This window comes from Sinocyclocheilus rhinocerous, unplaced genomic scaffold (assembly GCF_001515625.1).
Source record: "Sinocyclocheilus rhinocerous isolate Xijiao unplaced genomic scaffold, SAMN03320098_v1.1 scaffold113, whole genome shotgun sequence".
Taxonomy (NCBI): domain Eukaryota; kingdom Metazoa; phylum Chordata; class Actinopteri; order Cypriniformes; family Cyprinidae; genus Sinocyclocheilus; species Sinocyclocheilus rhinocerous.
The window spans coordinates 2,383,130-2,404,666 of NW_015646846.1; the positions used below are offsets into that span (position 1 = coordinate 2,383,130).

The window sequence follows — 21,537 nt, forward strand, 5'->3', positions numbered from 1 at the left end:
ACTATTTATAGAAGCTGGTGATTGTCTGTGATAAACAGGTGATTTTTCTCATGGTAAAATACAGAATGTATAATGTATTCATGCACACAATCAACATGCATCTGACTGAGATATGGTAATATTGCATATTTACTTCGAAAATATATGTTTCAAATATTCTAAAACTGATTTTAAAAACCTGAAATGTCCCTTACAAAAAAAAAAAAAATCAACAGTGTTTGACACGATCAAGTTCATCATTTGTGCTTGCTAGCCGCTAGACGACAGCACCAGGTCTGGTTCTTTGCTGTTCTCTGAGTTGCTGCTGCGTCCACAACCGGCCGTCATTTGAGCCAAGTGAGCAGCTCGGAGTGTGGCTGGAGAAGAAGGTGTGTCAGCGAGGCCTGGTTTTTTGGGTGGGATTGGAGGTGGGTTCCCTCTGGGAATAGTTGGAGACCTGATGGTGGGAGACAACATCCCAGAGTGGGCCAATGTGCGGTAATCTGTGCCAAAAGGGGAACTGTTGGGGGATGTTGGTTTGCTGGGACTTTGCTGAGTGCTGAAGCGACTCAGGGCCTGTGTGACGGTGCTGTGGGCCGCTTGTTTAGAAGAAGCGCTGTCTGGTGGAGTCACATGGGCTGCACAGGGCGAGAAGTCACATGGACTATTCGGAGGGGAGGAGACGGTCTGGGAATCTTGATCAAAGGGGCCTTGGAACTTGTGACGGGCTGCATGGAAGCGCTGGTTCATGCCAGCCTGGTATGCAGCTTGTGTACTGGGCATGTCAGGTGATTGATTGCTGTTTGTAGGGCTGTGAGCTTGTGGATTGGTCTGAGAGCTCCCATTGGTTAACATGCCCTGCTTCTCAACATTCCCATCTTCCTCCATAAGAACATGGTGTCCGTTCATTTTTGTCTGCATCTTGTTTGATTTCTCCTCTGCATTGTTCATCACACTCTTCAGCTTCTCTAGGTCTTCCTGTAGTGCTCTACAACGCGCTTCCTCCTTTCGTAATCTCAGCCCAAGCTGCTCCCTTTCAGTGTCAAACTCGGCCAGCAGCTCCTCTCGACTCGCCTCCGTTTGCATAGCCCGCTTCTTTTCTTCCTCGAGCTCCGCCCTCAGAGCCTGATTGGCCGCTCGCTCACGATCGAGGCGATGGCTGAGTTCGTTGGCGCGCTGGGATTCCTCATGGGCACGCGTGCCGGAGCGGTTGCATTCACGGCTCACTGCCATCATAAGCTGTTTATGCTGGACTCGCTGGTCTTCTAACTGATCGTACAGTCGTTTGTTCTCCCTCTCCATTCGGGACGTCTTTGCCTTCTCAAACTCCAACTAAAAAAAGTATTAAAAAATAAACAAATTAGTTGGAAATACACTGATAGATTTATAAATTTACAAAAGAAAATTACATAAGACATTTTACAGTGAAAGAAATATTGTGAAAAATTATTACAATGTATTTATTTTTTTATATTTTTTTAAATGTAATTTATCCCTTTGAAGGCAAAGCTGAATTTTCAGCATCGTTACTCCAGTCTTTAGTGCCACATGATCCTTCAGAAATCATTCTAATATGCTGATTTGAAACATTTCTTATTATCAATGTTGAAAACAGTTTTTTCACAATACATTCTTTGATGAATATTTAAAATAAACAGCATTTATTTGAAAGTTACTGTTGAAAGTTTGAACAAATAACAAAAAACAACAACTTTTGAACAGCAGAATGTCTGGAATTATTTTATAATTTGTCATTTCAAGTGCAAACCTAAATTTTGTTCAATTCATGCTTAAAACAAGAAGAAAAAAAATGGCCAAAAAAGGGGAAAAACATTTTATTTCGTAAAAATGTAAAAAAAACAAAACAAAAAAAAGGTATCTTATAACAATGTTTGGATACTTTTTAAATCACCTTTCATATTAGCATTAGTTTGCATCTGTAAAAGGATATTTTGCTTAAAAGTAATATCTAATTTTTCATGGTTGAGCTCCTAATTTAACATTTTATTCCTACATTTTATTGCTGCTAGAAAATCTTTCCTATTTTTCCTTTACATTTTGTGGGCAATTTTATATTAATATTATGTTCTATTTGTATTAAACAGCATGTTTTATTAAATACTGTGTTTTGACAAAGGCTTTAGCAATCAGATCTGTTAATTAGACATTTTCCGTGGGATCTATATTACTTTTATTGTAATATGCAAAAATGTGCATATTTAATCATATGATACATAATTTGCATATTTAAATGTGTAAAATCATACTTTAAAAAATGGTTTTCATGTATATTTTAATAGAGCAATAACTCATTTTTATTAAAGCAAAATAAATTGTAGCCTGTTCCCCCTGTAGTACCTCAAATTAATTTAAATATAGTATTTTCAGTTCTTTGTACCTGTTGCAGGAGGCGCTCTCTCTCCTTCTCCAGGATGTATGTGACATCATCTCCTTCTGCAGTATCCTCAGCATGCTTCCTCTTCTCCTCCTCCAGATCAGCAATGACCTGAAACCACCACAGAGCGGCGACAGAATGAGATAATGAGTAGCCTATATAAACCAATCCAATCTCTCCTTGACCTGCTACACTGTGGTAAATCCAATTTAAATGATATGATGCTCACATTAGTATCGATGTCAGTGGCTTTCAGCCGTTATCCAGTATAAACTCACCCTCCTATGTCTGTTCTCGGCAGCTGCCAGCTGTTTCAGCATCTTCTCCTGCATCCTTCTGCAGTGTCCGACCACCAGCTTCAGCACCGCCAAAGGATCCGAGCGAGCCGTGGCCCCACAGAACCCTTCTCGTCTCTGGGAGGAACTTTCTCCGTCTCCCCTGGTCTGGCCCGAGCTCTGGAGGACCTCACTGTCTCTCTGCAGGGCCAGGAACGGGTCGCTCAGGTTGTATTTGCCATATCGCTCCCACATGTCGCAATCTCTACGCTGGGCCTGTAGCGAGACAGAGACAGATAGGTATTTATTAGATTAGTTTAGAAGGATTTCTGCTCATTTCAGTTTAAACAATTAGTGTTTAAAATCCAATTTTCCATAATCTTTTGATATGAAACAGTTATCCGAGATGTGTTATCTTGGTAGTTTGTGATAAATTTTTGTAGCTTCCATTCAAAACAACCGTGCAAGCCTTGTAAAAGGCCTCCACTTTTCTCTCTTTCACACAGACACACTCAGTACATACTTGCCTTCTAAACAGGAAATGAGATGATACAGAGCATATGACCCTGCCAAAAGCAACATAAACCATTCTCTTAGGCTCTGTGTATATGTGTGTGTGTGTGTTCAGCTCCCGGTGTTTGTTGTTTTAAGTAAGAGGTCAAGCAAGGGGTCCATAAAGGGATGAAACAATTGCTCCAGTATAGGTAGGGTCAATGCAGCGAATGGGACACCAAAAAAAGTTCCAGCTGGAGTAATTTAATACCTCCTGAAATGACTCTGAACTAAAAGAACTCATTTGACCCAGAAAAAAAAACACAGAGACAAGGAACCGAACGGAACTGTTTGAACAGTGAAGAGAGTGTCACTGAGAGCTAGAAAGAGTCTTATATTACACCGTTCAAGTAGGGTTGACAATCTGAGACCAACAGCAAAATAAATAAATAAAATTAAAAATTACCCAGGGTTGCCAGGTTATTGCTGCATAAGGTGTTCTGGGTGGTTGCTAGGGAGTTGCTAGGGTATACTGGGTAGTTACTAGAAAATTTCCTGTTCCAGTTCTAGAGTTTCCTAGGTGCTTGAAGGGTGTCCTGCATGATTGCTAGGGAGTTAATAGGTGTTGTTAGGGTGTGTTGGGTGGCTGCTAGAGAGTTTTTAGTGAGTTGCTTGATGGGTATCCTGGGTGGTTTTTAGGTAGTGTGTTGTGTGGTTGCTAAGATGTTTTGGATAGTAGCTAAGGAGCTGCTAGTGTGTTCTGGACAGTCACTAAGGAGTTGTTAAGTGGTTGCTAGGGTGTTCTGAGCAGTGCTAATAATTATAGGTGGTTGCTAGAGTGTTCTGGGTGGTTACTTAAACTTACAAACATACTTTTGGTTTCAACAAAAGAGGTTTGAGCTTGAATGTAACGTCACGAGAAGGGTGGGATGAAACACTCCACCTTGTACAGGGTAGTTCAGAAGGACATGGCAGGTTTCGTGATTTCAGATGAAAGCTGTAAGACTGGGAGCTGCTGAAAAATGACTAGACGTCTACGAGGAAAAGAGGAATGAAAATGAATGTCAGGAGGAGGGTAAAGACACACAGATGGATATACATCTAAACACATACTCCAAAGTTCAAACGTTATACCATACCTGCCAGTAGAGGATGAAAATGTATTGACCATAAATAATCATTACCAGTCACAAAACTGTAATTTTCATTATTACCTTATATGTATGTATATATATATATATATATATATATATTTGGAGTTGTCGTAGGTACACACACACACACACACACACACACATATATATATATATATATATATATATAAAATGACCATGTTGAAATGAAAAATTCAATGAAACATGTTCTCCACTGCATTGTCAAATCACTCGGCTCATCTGCTCTTTAGAATGACAGATTCAAGTCGTAACATGCATGTCCATCTGGTAAGTGTGTGAGAGACTATTTGTGTGTTTAATGGTTTGCTCACATTCAGCAATATGAACATGAACTTGCCATATAAGGCAGATCTAAGATTCTACTTATACAGGAATTTAGGATTATCGGAAACTCACACACTAGCCATGAATAATGTGGTACATGAGTGTAAGTCAGTACACTTTGACTCTTTGTGAACCTCTGTGGCACTGATGCTGGAACAGATAAATGTGCCGCGTAGACGTGACTCAATGAATGAGTGTTTTACAGTCTCTGAAGCAGAAGGGGTGAGACAGAAAGAGAGTAGAAGCTGTGTTTTTGTCTAGAGGAGGCCTGCTGGAAGTGCTTAACAAGAATCTGAGGATGATGGTGGGTGACATTACCACCAATACTTTAATGAAAGCTTGGGGTTTAAAAAAAATGCTTGTCTTGCATGTAATAAAAATTCATGTTTTGGGATTTCTGGGATTTTATAGTTGTCACTAAGGTATCCAATGACAAACTGGAAATAGATAAGCATAAATAAGCATTCACTGGGTAAATTCCTTGTTCTGGGAAACATCCTGTGAATTATGTGGAAAAAGATGGTAAACATGAAGGGGAAGATATCTAAAGTAAGGAAAGGCGTTTCTGAAGTGGACAACTTTAAGATAGGCATCTAGGAGTTGTTGTATAATAAGTAAAATCTTTTTTTATTATATGACTACTTTGATTTATATTTATAGGAAAGTCAGAAAAGAAAAGTGATAGAAGGAAAGGTCAAAAGGGGTTGCAACATGACAGGTCAGACTCAAATAACTTTTGTGAAAATAAAAGGTCAAAATATAGGTGAAATAATGTTCTATCATCATTCTGCATAACAGATATATTTATGTGAAAATGAACCTACTTATTAAAATATATAAAAGAGTAAGCGATTAACAACTTCTTGCTGACAAAAAGGTAAAACCTGGTTTGAAGGATAGTGGCAAAGATTGGTAAAGATTTAAAATTACAATTAATTCATTTTTGGGGCTGTAATGTGATCCTTAAGATCCTTATGTCATCTAATGATTCTTGCTCTAAAAGATTTTTGGTACATAAACTATGGCATTTTAGTGGGTGTCTTCTATAAATCATGGTAAGAACGTATAAAGATAATTTTTTGCTTAGAAAAAAAAACTAAATAAGGGTACATTTTAATTATATTCAAGCTAATTACTTGATTACAAGGTCATTTAAGCTCCAAATAGCCCAAATAAACAACAGCTGTACTGTATGTAAATACAAAAATATTTTGTTTGTGAAGCTAATGAGTGTCTGCTTTCCATTCTATATTTATGATGCTTTCAATTGTGTGTGTGTGTGTGTCTGTGTTTAGGCTAATAGCTTGAGCAATTATGGGTCCGTGGGAAGATTAACCTTACTAATGACTTAAGATAAGTCAGCCGGTCTGGTGCCTTCAAACAATCTCTATGTGTGTGTTTTAGTCTATCTGACAGATAAAGATACTATAAAGAAAATGAGAGAGACCAGGGATAAAGGTAAAGAGCACACTGACAATAGTGAGATACTGTTGCTATCTGCTACCTGCACTCTCAAAATCATCCATACTAGCCCCTCATATGAAGCTCTTTTTGATAATATGTTGTTAACTTGCTTAACTTGCTTGAAACTTTGAGCTGAACACCTGGAAGGTATTCTTTCTGGAACTCAAAGTCTATTTACTTTGTTAGTCATGAAATGTTTTCAAGTTTAAAAGTCAACAGCTGCTAAGGGGCAGAAATAAGCATGGAAATGATTATTTGAGCAAAATACAGCATTTAGTTCCCCTCTTTTTTCAGAGAAAGCACCACAAGCAAATTAATGAATAGTGTTTGTATGTACGATTAGCATGGCTAATGAAGTTATACAGAGATTAGGAGCTGTTGTGATGTAACTTCTACCCTCCTGTTGATTTTCCTCTTTTCTTTTGACCAAATGCATAAAGGAAATTTGTAATGTGTGTATGTGTGTAAGAGTCAAAGCAGAAAAGTCATGCCTTAATGACCTCATTCAAAGCAGGCAGTGAGTGACTGAGATTGTATGACAGAGCATGCCAGAACATCACTCCTAAAAACCACAGAGGGTTTTAGAAGAAATATGCAGTTGGGTTAAATATATGCCATCTACTTAAGAAGTCACTTAAAAGCGATTCAAAAGAATGGTTAATGCCCGAATCTAATGTTTGTGATGCTCACATAGCCTCAGTCCAATGCTTTCGAGAATAGGAATGCAGCAGATAATATCTGTGCAGCCTTCCATAGAGCTTTACCACAAAAATCATGATCTGAGAGCACAGATGCTGAATTTTATTACCATGCTAACATGATCAGATGAACCAACGGCACTACAATAAAGTTTAAAGCTGATGGTAGACAAAAGGAAATGTGCGTAATAATGTTTGACATGTTTGTGTGTGGCTTTGCAGAGAACAAACAACCTTCAAAGTGTATTTCGGAATAAAACAAGGCTTGATCAGGTGCCCAGAGTACTGGCGTTTGTACTGACGCACATGGTATGCTCAAAAAGGAAGCTGTCTTGCTCACTGTCTGGCCGATTTTGAGTCATTCCTCAATTGCCAAATAAGTAAATCAGCTTTATCCATAGAATGAACTACTGTGATATATCTAAATTGACAGAAAACTCACATAAAATGGTCCAGGCTACATTTCACCCCAAAGCAAAAAACAACAAAAAAAGCAAAACAACAAAAAAACACTATAATTATATATATATACACACACAAATTTATAATGAATTAAAAAAATTAAGGACATATTTTTAGTTTAACATATTTTCCATGAGTTTGAATTTATACAATTGTAAATGTACTATACACATACACATTATTTTTTTTTTTTACAAATTTTAATAAATACATATACATACAATATGTATATATATATATATATATAGTAATTTATTTTTGATTAAATGTGCATTAAATATAAGAATTGGACATGTTCTTTTGATTGGACATGATTTTTGTGAACTGCACCAATATAATGGTCCTGAATGATTGCTATATATTTACATAGTACTCTAATGTGCTTAAAAAAAAAAGATGTAATAGATTTGATTGATCATTCTGAGTTTAGTTTGGCCTGCTGGATCTGGCAGCATTTGGAAGCCTGGTGTCCACCAGGAGTGTGGGATGAGGCCCAGCAGCAGCAATGGAATGTAGTAGGAGACTCACAAAAATGAATAAAGAATAAGCAGAAAAGAGTTTGATGAAAAAGCAAGGTCCAGTCTGCTCTAATTAAACCCTGATGAATGCTGTTGAAAATAACGTGAGAATGCAGTTGAACTGGTAACATAGAAAATAGCAAAACACAGGAAGTACAACAGTTTTAACAGTATGATCAAATATCAATAATTTTGGCATTTATTTAAGTGTAGGTTATTGGCAACTATTCCAAAAACGTGTGAGATGTTTGTTGCACATCTAACCTAGAACTCTGCATACCAGTGGTATACCACATCATTTCGTGAAGTGAAGTGAAGTGACGTGACATGTGGCCAAGTATGGTGACCCATACTCGGAATTAGTGCTCTGCATTTATCCCATCCAAAGTGCACATACACAGCAGTGAACACCCGGAGCAGTGGGCAGCCATTTTTTTGCTGCGCCGCCCGGGGAGCAGTTGGGGGTTCGGTGCCTCAAGGGCACCTCAGTCGTGGTATTGAAGGTGGGGGAGAGCGCTGTACATTCACTCCCTCCACCTACAATCTCTGCCTGCAACCTTTGGGTTGGGAGTCCAACTCTCTAACCATTAGGCCACGACTTCTCCCCTATTTGATGTCTTAAACTGAGCTTTGACATAGATGAACTGTACACTGAGGTTTCTTTCTCTTGTTTAATATACTAGTTTTTAATGTGCTAGCGTGTACGATTGAGCTGTGAGCCAGACAGACATCTGGGTTTCATTGAGTGATACAGCTATAATGTCTCTCCTGGGTATCTAGTCTGCTGTGCAAAGAGTTAAACGTGTTTGACAGTGAACTACTGTCAATAGACAATTACTGAAGGATACTATTATTGAAGTATTGATTTATTAGTATTTCAAAATTCACAAACAAAACCTCACCAGTAAAACCACCATGGAAACCAGGGATGGACGGAAAATGTGTTTTAAATAATTATATTAATATTAAAATATTTAGAATTTGTAGAAATAATTCGTTTTTTAAGTGGTATACACACACACACACACATACATATATATACAAAACAGTTCTTTCTGGTCCTCGAATCTGATTGGCTGAGAGCCTTTTCCAGGCATGCGATATTTGTGTGATACCTTGTGCCTACACACAGCCGTGCTGATATACAGCCATATCACACTGCTACTCGTGTGATATTGCTCATATATATATATGTGTGTGTGTATGTGTGTGTTCTGAAGAAAATGAAACTAAATACAACAAAACTAATTGATTGCAGATTAGCATTCTGTTTTTATCAACTAATGTGACTATCAATCTCAGCTATCTAGGTCATCATAAAATTTATTCAGGACAATCTGGGCTTGTTTATATATTTGGATGATGGGAACTCTCTAAGGAATACCAAGAAATACACACCGCAAGATCATAAGAGCTGCCAATCACAGAGGAAGTTGCCTCCATAATGGTGTAAACTGATGTATGACTTGGGTCGCAGCTGCATTGATAAACATGCAACAACAGCACTGTACGTAGCTGAACATCCAAACATCTTGTGGATAAATAAGTCCAGATGCTCCTGAATAAATTGTACATGACACAGAAGGCTTAGATGTGTAGTGCACAGGTCATAAACCACTTTTATTGTTTATTTATAGTGTTTTTGATCCAAATTAAGACCTGTATGAAGATTCTCCAACAATTCCACAGAAAAAAATAACAGCACATGGGTTTGGAATGACATGTGGCTGTGTAAATAATGACAGAACTTTGATTTTTGAGTGAACTGTTCCTTTAAGAACTAAGAGCAGCACGATTTGCCTGTACTGCCATTGATTGCTGCTTACAAATAAATAAAAAAAAAACATTCTTGTCCATTGGCGGGACTGGACTAACCTTGAGTGCCTGTATGACAAAGTCTCTGGCCTCCAGCTCTCCCTCAAGAACACTAAAGAGCAGCAGCACATCTCTCTTACTCAGAGCCTCCACATTCAGCCTCGACTCCTGAAAAGACAACAAAACGGAGCAAATGAGTGGGCGACAAAATATGAAATAAAACTCAAATGCAATCAGAGATTCTAATGACTTTTTTTTAGCAAATGATACACTACATTAGGACAAAGTCTATACTGAATTGTTTGGAAAACAAACAGTCAGGCAACAATCTCCATGTCTACAAATCTTCTCCCTTCCTTTCCATCTGCAGACCAAATGACTACAGTCTGTTGTATTCTCCATGTGCTTGTCCTGATTATACAGTGTGCTGCTTATTCAGTGCACAGTATAATGAAATAAACAATGCAAATCCACAGTAAACAGATTAACTATATAGGCTGCGTTTACACTTGGCATTAACATGCGATCACCGTGATCTACAAGTGTAAACGCAGCCATAGATTTGCTTTAGGTTTCCAGTATGGATGCAGCATGCAGATGTTTTCAGTTACTGATGCCATTAAACATCAATACCACTTGCAGGCATATTTGTCACAGACACACACTACTGTTCAAAAGTTTGGATTTTTTAAGGTTTTTGAAAGAAGTCTCTTATGTTCACCAAGGCTGCATTATTTCATTAAAAATACAGTAAAAAGTAATATTGTGAAACATAATTACAAGTTTAAAAAAATGACTGTTTTCTATTTGAATATATTTTAAAATCTAATTTATTCCTGTGATGCAAAGCTGAATTTTCAGCATCATTACTCCAGTAATCAGTGTCACATGATCCTTCAGAAATCATTCTAATATGCCGATTTGCTGCTCAAGAAACATTTCTTATTATTATTGATGTTGAAAACAGTTGTGCTGCTTCTTATTTTTCTGGAAGTTTTTTCAGGATTTTTGATGTATAGAAAGAACAGCCGCATTTATTTGAAAAAGAATCTTTCGTAACATTATAAATGCCTTTACTATCACTTTTGATCAATTTAACGTATCCTTGCTGAATAAAAGTGTTCATTTCTTTAAAAAAAATCTTACTGACCCGCAACTTTTGAATAGTAGTGTAATTATTTTACTTAAAAAACACTTTTTTATATTGTGTATATCTCATTTTCATATTTTTGCCCTGCTCTTATAGCAACAAGAAACAGACTACTTTGACAGTAGAAAAATTACTTACCAATCAGGCCATGATTAAATGCATTTTTACTTTATTCTTTTACAACTAATTGCACTAAATCAACAGCCCGAATTAAGCCCATCACAATGTTCAGTCTCATTATCTTTGAGCCGTTTGTTAGTAGGCATTTACGCTTCATCAAAAGCCATTTATTTTAAGCCACACTGTAAAAAAATTACTGTGAATTGAACGGTAAAATCAAATGTGATGTTTTTTTGTTGTTGAAATAACTGTTTCTTCTTTCTATGTTTCTAAGTTTTTTTCTTTTCAGTTTTGTATATTAGGGTTGTATCTTACACCTAATGTTGTCAAATTAAAGTGTATTACATTATTTCAGTTTCATGTGTGTTACCATGATGGTGTTTAGTGTTTGTGTGAATGACACTGTGCACCTTCTAAATATGTTAATATTTAAAAACTGCTGCTTGTGATAGGCTTTGGTTCATCATGTGACTTTCTCATCACCACCTGCTTTTGGTGGTTATCAGTGAATTACAAGGGTACAAAACAGATTTCAGTACTTCAATAAGTTGGTATATTAACATTATATCAGTTATTGAAATTACGGTATTTAACTGTAAATTTAAGTTAAAACAGTAAAACCTAAAATGTTGCTACCATATTTTTTACGGTAAAATTCTAGCAACCACAGCTGCCGTTTTTTTACCGTAAATTTTATGGAATTTTTTTACAGTGCAGTCCTCCTGGAACAATCAAAGGGTTAACAGGCTTGTCGAAGAACATAATGGCTATAGATCACAGCTGTGATCTCAGAAAAACTCCCATTCCCATGTTGTGTTTCTTTCTGTGCAGTTCAAAGGAAAAGAAAAAAGCAGGTCATTTTTTCCATTTTACTCATGAGTCAAAGCATCTGTCACACATCAAAGCTAAAGCAGCATTCCACGACTTTTCTATTGATAGACAGCTAGAGAAAGAGACTTCTTGTTGGAAGGGTGAGATTGACTGAAATTCCTTCCCGAGCTCTCGCTTCTAAATACTCAGTAATTGCGCATGGATAACCCTGAAAGTATCGAATTTCACTTTCCCATATAGCTGTGCGCACCATAAATGCTTGACCCTGCGCTGCAAGCTTCAGCTGAAATAATCTTATCAAACTCAATCTAGATTTCTACATTCTGACCCCACTTTGCTTTTAATGGTGCTTCATGTCGAGATTTGTGTGGTTAGCCAAAGTTTCCACATCACGAAGTCATGAAGGAGTCTCAGAGTGTTACATAATATGCCAGAGACGGAAGACGTCCAGCTACTGTGCTCCAGCTGAAATTTGGAAGCTTGACTTCCATGTCAGAGCTGCCTTAAAATCGCATTACTGTACTTGTGCAGTGCATGAATTCAATTTCGTGCACTGCACAAGTTGTGCAACCTTTAGTCAAATTTGTGCTAGTAAATAGCCGTCACGTTTCTTTTGATGTATTGTGCACCGATGGGAACTGCATACTAGATCTGAGGCCATGAGTATGGAAGAAAGCGTTCATGGTTTGCGGTTTACCCATTCAAACAGTGCTCATTTGAATCGTGTTCCTAAGCAAAGCCATACTTTATAGACGCGCTAATTTCACACGTTCACTGTATAAAGCCCAAAGAAAATTAAATCATGCATCAGTAAGTACTTTCAATTACCTAATAGTTATATAGATCAAGTATGAAAAATATAAACGATACACCAGCTTTTTTAGCCAGTGAGTCTCTCTTTACTAAAACTTGTGATTTAGAATGAAACATTATAGGGAAAGGTGAGAAAAAGAGTAAAAACATTCTTAGAGATCTTTATACATCTACGAAACCTTTCTTTCATGTGCACTTGAAGATTATCTGATAGTGTTCTTCATGGTTGACTAATTTGGCATTTCCTTTTTACTGGTGTCCATGCCTTTCTGAATTAAAGGGTGCTACACTATTCAACATCGGCCTAAATGCTTCTTAAATTACCCAGCATTTCTCCCTGGAGCTAGACTGAAGCAGGCAGTGTTTGAGTCCAAGCTCACCGGACATGTCAGAGGGTAATTAATTTAATCCTCAAGCTGCTTGTGAGCTACAAAACAGATGGCCCAATGTCAACTGCCTGCTGATGTGATCAGTTGAACAGACTACATAAAGTGTCGTATTTGTAACTGTTTAAACCATTTAAGCAGTTGAAAATAATATTCTCATAGATTTTTTATCATTATTATTCGTTGTACATGATTCCTAATTTTTGTGTTTATTTTTCAGGTTCAAAGAAATAATGAGAAGAAAAAAAAAATAAATAAATAAAATAAAATAAAATATATATATATATATATATATTAAATATGATTTTGAAAATGTAAAACAATAAAAAAATGATACTGTGTTAAAAAAAATAAGGTGAAAAATTCTGAAACCATATTCAGTATAGAATTATATATACAGTTATATGATTTAAATATAATATAAAATAATACAACACGATATTTAGGGTGATCAAAAGATTCAGTATACAATTATATATACAGTTATATGATTTAATTATAATATAAAATAATACAACACAATATTTAGAGTGATCAAAAGTCGAAGCATATATTGTAATTATTATTATTTTTTTAAAAATATTATATTATACTTTACTGAAAAAGTTCCACTTTTTCGTTGATTTTCTTTGATGTTATCCATCCAAACCTAATGTACTGACTTCGACTGCAGTTTTGGGCATTATATGTGCGTGCAGAATTTTTGGGCTCATTTGAGTTCATCTGACTCTGACCAAAACGTATAAACTATTGAACTCAATTTTTGACTATTGATGCAAAAATGCTGTCTAGGTAGACAGTGCACTACGTTTCGAAACAGCCTTTTACATTTGTGCAGATCTGACAAGCAAAAAAACTGTAAAAAAAATCAATCAATCAATCAATCAATAGACGGTTTACGTTAAAAAGCGATGTCTCGAATTTCTGGACAGCTTTTTATATAACGTTACCTCTCATATAAACTCCGTTGCGTTGCGTCAGAACTGTCGGCTATTTAAAACTTTAATTAGCATTAACTATTCAAACTATTCATACACAAAACTTTCTCTGCCTCTCGTGCTCATTTTATTCTACTTTCTTTTTCTATTTAAGTATTAAGAGATAAGTTATAAAGAGAACATTCTCACCGTTGTGGGTGCCATGCCAAGTTTGATGATCAGTTTCCAATATATCGCTCATCGATCGAGCAGCACCGTTGTTTAAAATCGGCTTCACCGAAGTTCATCTGCTGTGAAGGAACGCAAACGGACATCTTACACAGCCAATAGAATGGAAGTGTTTCAGCTCAATAGACCAATTAGAAGCGAGACGCAGAGATAGGAGGCGGGGCGTAGCAGGAAAAGTTTATAAAATGGGATTCTTTGTGCAGCGGTGAGACTAGAAAGCACTCTTCAATCCTGAACCCCCAACACGACTTAATCACGACATATTTGGACGGGTTTCTGTGAAAAATAATGTTTTTATAGTATCAGGGTCGAGTTAGATACATAATCACTCTAAAAGTCATCCTAAATGTGGAAAATATGTTAGTTTGGGTTAGAAATGCACGTGTGCCACCTAGTGGTGTCTTATTGTAGTAAACAATAAGAGCGGCCCCAAAAATATATGGACACTCGTGCTAGTTTAAAAGAGATAAATGTCAAACTGGGTGGCATTTTATTTAAAGAAAGAGAGAGCAGAATGTTTCGCAAAAATAAGTTTGTTAGGTTTTAAAGGGCAAAACAATATATTCGTTTTCAGGCTTTGTTGGGTATATTATCTAAAACAATGCAACAAAAAATGAAGTGTGGAATAAATACAATAATAAATGAAGCTGTGCAGGCAAAATGTGATATAGGGTCAAAAAATTTAACAAGTTGACATGAAAATCCTTCATTAAAAATGTTATATTACAAATATCATCTGATAAATACAGGCATTTCACAAAGCATTGTACAAAAAACACAATTCATCATCACAATCCTTTCTAGCAACATACAATGACAAATCTGGGCACAATTAAAACCAAACATAGTGTCATTCCCAATATCCAAGACAAATACAATTTAATGTGCATCTCAAAACCAGTGTCTGTACGGACACACATTGAATAAGGCGCTGTTGACAGGAATTTTTCACAGGTTGGTTTTCAGGTTTAAAGTTGAATATTCTGTTACTGTGCTTCTGTTATTCAAGTCTTAAAGTAAATGCGAGAGTGAAATCGCACCAGTTTGTTGTGATTCAACTCCGTTACAAATACTTACAAAGGTAAGAATAATTTACTTAAACATATCTGACTGTACAAAAGCATCTGGCATGTACAATAAGACAAAATCATACCTGAAAACAACAAATGTACAATCCAGAGATATCTGAGCCGAGATGTGGGATTGTGAAACCACATGATCATTTTAGTTCAGGTTGGACTGCACTGTTACACGTATATTATCCAAAGATTTCTTCTAAGCACCGCTACTACTAGTTAAGTCCAGTGATCTGTGAAACCCAGTCAGAATTCCAAATCACTGTTTCATAATGCCTTCCATTTGGTATAAAGTCACTATTTGTGCGATTTTTCATAGGTAGTCGGGTCATTTTCTGTTTCAGCTGAATTAATTTCAGTTCTTTTCTTGAGGAGGTGCAGTTTTAGGCTTTAGCCCCAATATGTATAAAATGTTTAGTTATTAATTATTTTAAAAATTTTGTAGTGCAGTTGGGGTGCTGTGGTCACTAGGTCAAGGTCAGTGACATCAGAGGACACACACACACACACACACACTGCCTTTTCAAGGTTTGGAATCTTTCAGCATGTTTATGCGAGCGAAGATCTTGAGGGCGGGTCCTAATTTAATATTCATGGCACTCATTAGATGATCTTCCTTCAGTAGCAGCATGGCCTGTCCATCAATCTCCTGAACACGGAACTCATCTGCAATCTCCTGGCAACCTAATTGTGAAGTCACAAAAATTTGCACCATTAAACAGCATAATTGTAAATAAATTCACAGTAATTTATTGTTGAAAAAAATAATCTGATTTTCATCATAACTTTCCATTTTTCCCCCCATCATTATAATATATTGTAATATTTAACGACAGAATATCATATCAAGTGCTTGTGCATGTCTGTATATATATATATATATACACTACTGTTCTAAAGTTTGGGGTTGGTAAGATGTTTTTGTAATGAATCTCTTTTGCTCACCAAGGCTGCATTTATTTGATTAAAAATTCAGTAAAATTATTGAGAAAATATTGAGAAATTTTATTACAGTTTAAAATAACTGTTTTCTGTTTTAAGATATTTTAAAATATAATTTATTCCTGTGATGCATCATTGCTCCGGTATTCAATGTCACATGATCCTTTAGAAATCATTCTAATATGCTGATTTGCTGCTCAAGAAACATTTCCTGTTATTATCACTGTTGAAAACAGTTGTGCTGCTTAACATTTTTGTGAAAAACATGATACATTTTTTTCAGGATTCTTCGATGAATAGAAAGTCAAAAGAACAACATTTATTTGAAACTGATGTTTTTTTTTTTTTTTACAATGTAAAACAATGGAAAATTCTTTAGTCACTTTTAATAAATATAATGCATCCTTGCTGAATAAAAGTATTCATTTCTTAAAGAAAACTTGTACTGAACCCAAACTTTTAAACAGTAATGTCTTTAGAGCACTTGGAATATAGTACGAAATATATATATATACCCCAAATGATACAAGCAACTTACCTGGCAAAGAGCGAATGAACTCAAAAACCTCTTGCACATTCCATTTGGTGGGGTCACATGGCAGGAAGTGCTGACTGAGGAGAGGAAGCTCTTCGGGATCGTTAACAGTGACCCCACCTTGAGAAACAATTGGGCCAGAACTGGCTGCAGAGAGGGGGGATGTTGCATCCTCATAACTGGAGATATCCGAACAGGGACTGGACTCTCCTTGACTAGGCTGAGATTGGAGAGGTGAGGATATAGATTCTCCCTGAGATTGCTGAGATACAGAGAGCCGCTGGGGGGGGATAAAACAAGAGACAATATGAGCATGATTTACTTTATATATTTATACAAAAACATTGTGGCATGCAACACTACCACATTATACTGAAGTAGCTATTCACCTGCTTTTTGGCCTCCCTGCCTCTGGGACTATGAGACCTCCTCCTTCTCCACTGATTTATCTGATTGGTTGTTTTAGTTCTGTTGGGGTGGAACAGACCAACCCGCTTCGTGCAACTTACACTGTATCTGTTCAAAAGTGTTATACATTACCATACAGACAAAAATATTGCAATATCACAAAAATATATTATTAGTTATCATTTTGGTGGCAGCTGAATGAATGAGTATATCTATCATTTCAGTCAGTGAGTATCATAACTTCTTAAATGAACCCAAATTACCCTGAAGTGTCATGCAGCTTTGTTTAAACATGCATTTCTATATAGACCAATTTGGAGTAGATGTACATCACATGCAGCTGCGCGCGCATTGTGGTGGCAGAAAAACACTGGGAACAAGTGGAGGGAAATGGGTAAAATCCATGGAATAAGACAAAAAATGTATTGTTGTGCCTTTGGATGTCAGAATCAGAATGCAAATTATTTTTATAGGATACTGTCGTCAAAGACGCTAAACGCAGACGTTTAAACGGACGGACTATTGCTGCTCAAGAAACATTTCCTGTTATTATCACTGTTGAAAACAGTTGTGCTGCTTAACATTTTTGTGAAAAACATGATACATTTTTTTCAGGATTCTTCGATGAATAGAAAGTCAAAAGAACAACATTTATTTGAAACTGATGGTTTTTTTTTTTTTTACAATGTAAAACAATGGAAAATTCTTTAGTCACTTTTAATAAATATAATGCATCCTTGCTGAATAAAAGTATTCATTTCTTAAAGAAAACTTGTACTGAACCCAAACTTTTAAACAGTAATGTCTTTAGAGCACTTGGAATATAGTACGAAATATATATATATACCCCAAATGATACAAGCAACTTACCTGGCAAAGAGCGAATGAACTCAAAAACCTCTTGCACATTCCATTTGGTGGGGTCACATGGCAGGAAGTGCTGACTGAGGAGAGGAAGCTCTTCGGGATCGTTAACAGTGACCCCACCTTGAGAAACAATTGGGCCAGAACTGGCTGCAGAGAGGGGGGATGTTGCATCCTCATAACTGGAGATATCCGAACAGGGACTGGACTCTCCTTGACTAGGCTGAGATTGGAGAGGTGAGGATATAGATTCTCCCTGAGATTGCTGAGATACAGAGAGCCGCTGGGGGGGGATAAAACAAGAGACAATATGAGCATGATTTACTTTATATATTTATACAAAAACATTGTGGCATGCAACACTACCACATTATACTGAAGTAGCTATTCACCTGCTTTTTGGCCTCCCTGCCTCTGGGACTATGAGACCTCCTCCTTCTCCACTGATTTATCTGATTGGTTGTTTTAGTTCTGTTGGGGTGGAACAGACCAACCCGCTTCGTGCAACTTACACTGTATCTGTTCAAAAGTGTTATACATTACCATACAGACAAAAATATTGCAATATCACAAAAATATATTATTAGTTATCATTTTGGTGGCAGCTGAATGAATGAGTATATCTATCATTTCAGTCAGTGAGTATCATAACTTCTTAAATGAACCCAAATTACCCTGAAGTGTCATGCAGCTTTGTTTAAACATGCATTTCTATATAGACCAATTTGGAGTAGATGTACATCACATGCAGCTGCGCGCGCATTGTGGTGGCAGAAAAACACTGGGAACAAGTGGAGGGAAATGGGTAAAATCCATGGAATAAGACAAAAAATGTATTGTTGTGCCTTTGGATGTCAGAATCAGAATGCAAATTATTTTTATAGGATACTGTCGTCAAAGACGCTAAACGCAGACGTTTAAACGGACGGACTATGGATGAAACCTGCTATGATTACCCTACTTTTAGAGCATAAATTTGATTTAAACAATAGGTCTACATAATCTTCACATATGCAGTTCATAGCGGACATATAACATTTACTTATTTTATCTCACAATTCTGACTTTTTTTCTCACAAATCCAAGTTTATATCTCCTAGTTCGGACTTTATAACTCAATTTAACTCAACAATTGCGAGTTTGTCAATTCTGAGGGGAAAAAAATTCAGAAGTGTGGGATATAAACTCTGATATATAAGATTCTGAGCCGAGGGGAAAAGAGAGAATGACGAGTCGATTTTTCTTATCAGAATTGTGAAATATAATCTCGGAATTGCAAGAAAAAAGTCAGAATTTTGAAATACAAAATCACAATTACCTTTTTTATTCTTTTATTCCATGGCTTCCATAGACCGCTACTTTAAAACGGTCATTTTCTGCCACCAGATAGGCTCCGCCCACCAAAAACATCATCACTGTTTGCAAACACCGAAATTGGTCTATATATTTTCATTTATAAAATGCTTTTGAATCTCTAACCTTTTAGCACAGACCATGGAACAGAAGCGTTTTGAACGTTTGAACTTGTAGGCAAAATCGACCCATCCACAGAGCTCACATGTGAGCTTGGGTTCCTCCGATTCCTCCTGAGTCCTCGTGTCTGATGAAAAATTATAAAATATAATATATAAATTATAAAAGCATATGTTTTGCTGCACCTTGATTACACAAACAGGAAATTCCATATCTTATCACCTCATCACTAATGCATAATGATGCTCCTTTTTTCATAACAATGCAGGTTTCCAATCTGTCAAAACTTTACCCTGACACTTAAAAAGGTCATGCATCTTAGAAAAGCAGCCATGGGCTGCAGTATTTGTTTGAATCTACTAAATTAAATGTCTACCTTGTTGTCCAGCCTCCTCCATGTCTGAGTTTGTGGCACTGAGGGAATTACTGCTGGCCGTTTTCTCTGGATCTGAGGGAAGCTGCGTGTCTGGTTTCTTGGGGCTGTCTGCTTGCACCAGCGGTCTCTCCACCTGACAATACAGTATACAAACATAATGATGTCAGGCTGATCATCACTGGAACACTGTGGACACTTGTGTTAAGTTGGAATAAGCAGATCAACAGACAATATTTTTTCCACAGTTTAGTCTGATGTTCAGTGTTGTAAATTATGTCAATTCACTAACATAAAATAAATAAATATTATGTCATTATAATATAATAAATAAAATGTAATTAATTAATAAATAAATGAATAATAATAATAATAATACAATGATGATGATGATGACTTTTGCATTGAATTATTGTGAATAAAAATAATTTTAGAACTACAACAATAATTATTAACAATAACAATTATTGAATTAATTTTCAGTATCAATTTGTATAAATTTTTATAATTAACTGAAAGAATAATAATACATGTATTATTGTTGTTGTTGTTGTATTAAAATGATTATGAATAATAATTTTAGAACAATTATTATTAACAATACCAATTATTATTATTATTGAATGAATTTCCAGTTTAAATTTGTATTATTTATAATACATTTTTTATAAATAACTGAACGAATAATAAAAATAAATGTATTATTATTACTGTTGGTGGTGGTGGTTTTGGTGTTGTATTAAAACAATTATGAATAATAAAAAATAATACTAATAAATACTAATAACTACAATAATTTTTGAACAACAATACAATTATATTATTATTATTATTATTATTATTATATTTATTTTATAATTAAACTATTATTATTAACTAAATTAATAATAATAATTATCTTAAATTTACTATTATAAATCATTCTAAAATTGTCACCTATTCGTAAATTAGTAGTAGCAGTAGTTGTTGTTGTATTAGTGTTATTATTGCAACGCACAGGGAATGGCTCAGCTCCCTCCTGAATGACAAAACCCTCGATGACGTGCGTGAGGACATGTGGCTTCACTATGGCTTGAGGTGGCTTGTTTTCGCCGTTTTGTGCCACACTTCCCGTCACAGCTGCTGGAGGCGGCTCGCTTGAGGCTGCCGAGGTCATGGTCGGTGTCACCGGTGCTCCCGTGGGGTCGCGCGCTGTCTCCACAGAGCCTGGCGGCACAGAAACAAAGCATCGGCTCATCACCCTAGCAACCACAACAACATCGGCAGATCAAACATCAGCGGTCGCCAGTGTTTATGGGGGGTTCGTATTAAACATTACGAACGTTTAAGGAATAGTTCAGCCAAAACTGGAAAATAATATATCTTAAACCAGCCTAAACTAGCTGATTTGTTATGTTTTTCGGCATAATTTACTCTCCCATGCCATCACAACGCATTATTATTATTATATTTCTTCTATGAAACACAAGAGAAATGTTTATGCAATCATTTTGTAGGAAGAACATCTGACAGCCGACGTTTGTATGTAAATCATGTCAAAATCAGTCAAGAAAAGGGTCACCATTTACATGACCACGTGCGCTGTGGCTTATTAAGCATAATCGGTTTAAAGGGGTCATATGATGAAATTTCAAATTTTCCTTTCTCTTTGGAGTGTTACAAGCTCTTGGTGCATAAAGAAGATCTGTAAAGTTGCAAAGACTAAAGTCTCAAATCCAAAGAGATATTCTTTATAAAAGTTAAGAGTCAGCCACACCTACCTAAAACGGCTCGTTCTAACACGCCCCCACATGTCTACGTCAC

General features: G+C 36.2%; 2 protein-coding genes across 2 annotated transcripts in view; both read right to left on the reverse strand.

The window, feature by feature from the left end:
* Positions 1-14,112, reverse strand: LOC107708100 (CTTNBP2 N-terminal-like protein). Its single transcript, XM_016512244.1, has 5 exons — positions 14,025-14,112; positions 9,658-9,765; positions 2,653-2,925; positions 2,378-2,485; positions 1-1,311 (listed from the first exon to the last, which is right to left on the reverse strand). The coding sequence occupies exons 1-5, from the start codon at positions 14,037-14,039 to the stop codon at positions 250-252; spliced, it is 1,566 nt and encodes a 521-aa protein (XP_016367730.1). The 5' UTR covers positions 14,040-14,112; the 3' UTR covers positions 1-249.
* A 611-nt stretch (positions 14,113-14,723) lies between these two features.
* The window catches only part of LOC107708163 (polyhomeotic-like protein 2), a 24,350-nt gene continuing 17,536 nt past the window's right edge, over positions 14,724-21,537 (reverse strand). The window contains exons 10-15 of the mRNA XM_016512328.1: positions 20,732-20,940; positions 19,738-19,870; positions 19,368-19,488; positions 18,281-18,407; positions 17,895-18,171; positions 14,724-15,823 (exon numbers count right to left, since the gene is read on the reverse strand). Coding sequence (XP_016367814.1) covers positions 15,663-15,823; positions 17,895-18,171; positions 18,281-18,407; positions 19,368-19,488; positions 19,738-19,870; positions 20,732-20,940 — 1,028 coding nt within the window. The 3' untranslated portion in view covers positions 14,724-15,662. The remainder of the gene's footprint in view (positions 15,824-17,894; positions 18,172-18,280; positions 18,408-19,367; positions 19,489-19,737; positions 19,871-20,731; positions 20,941-21,537) is intronic.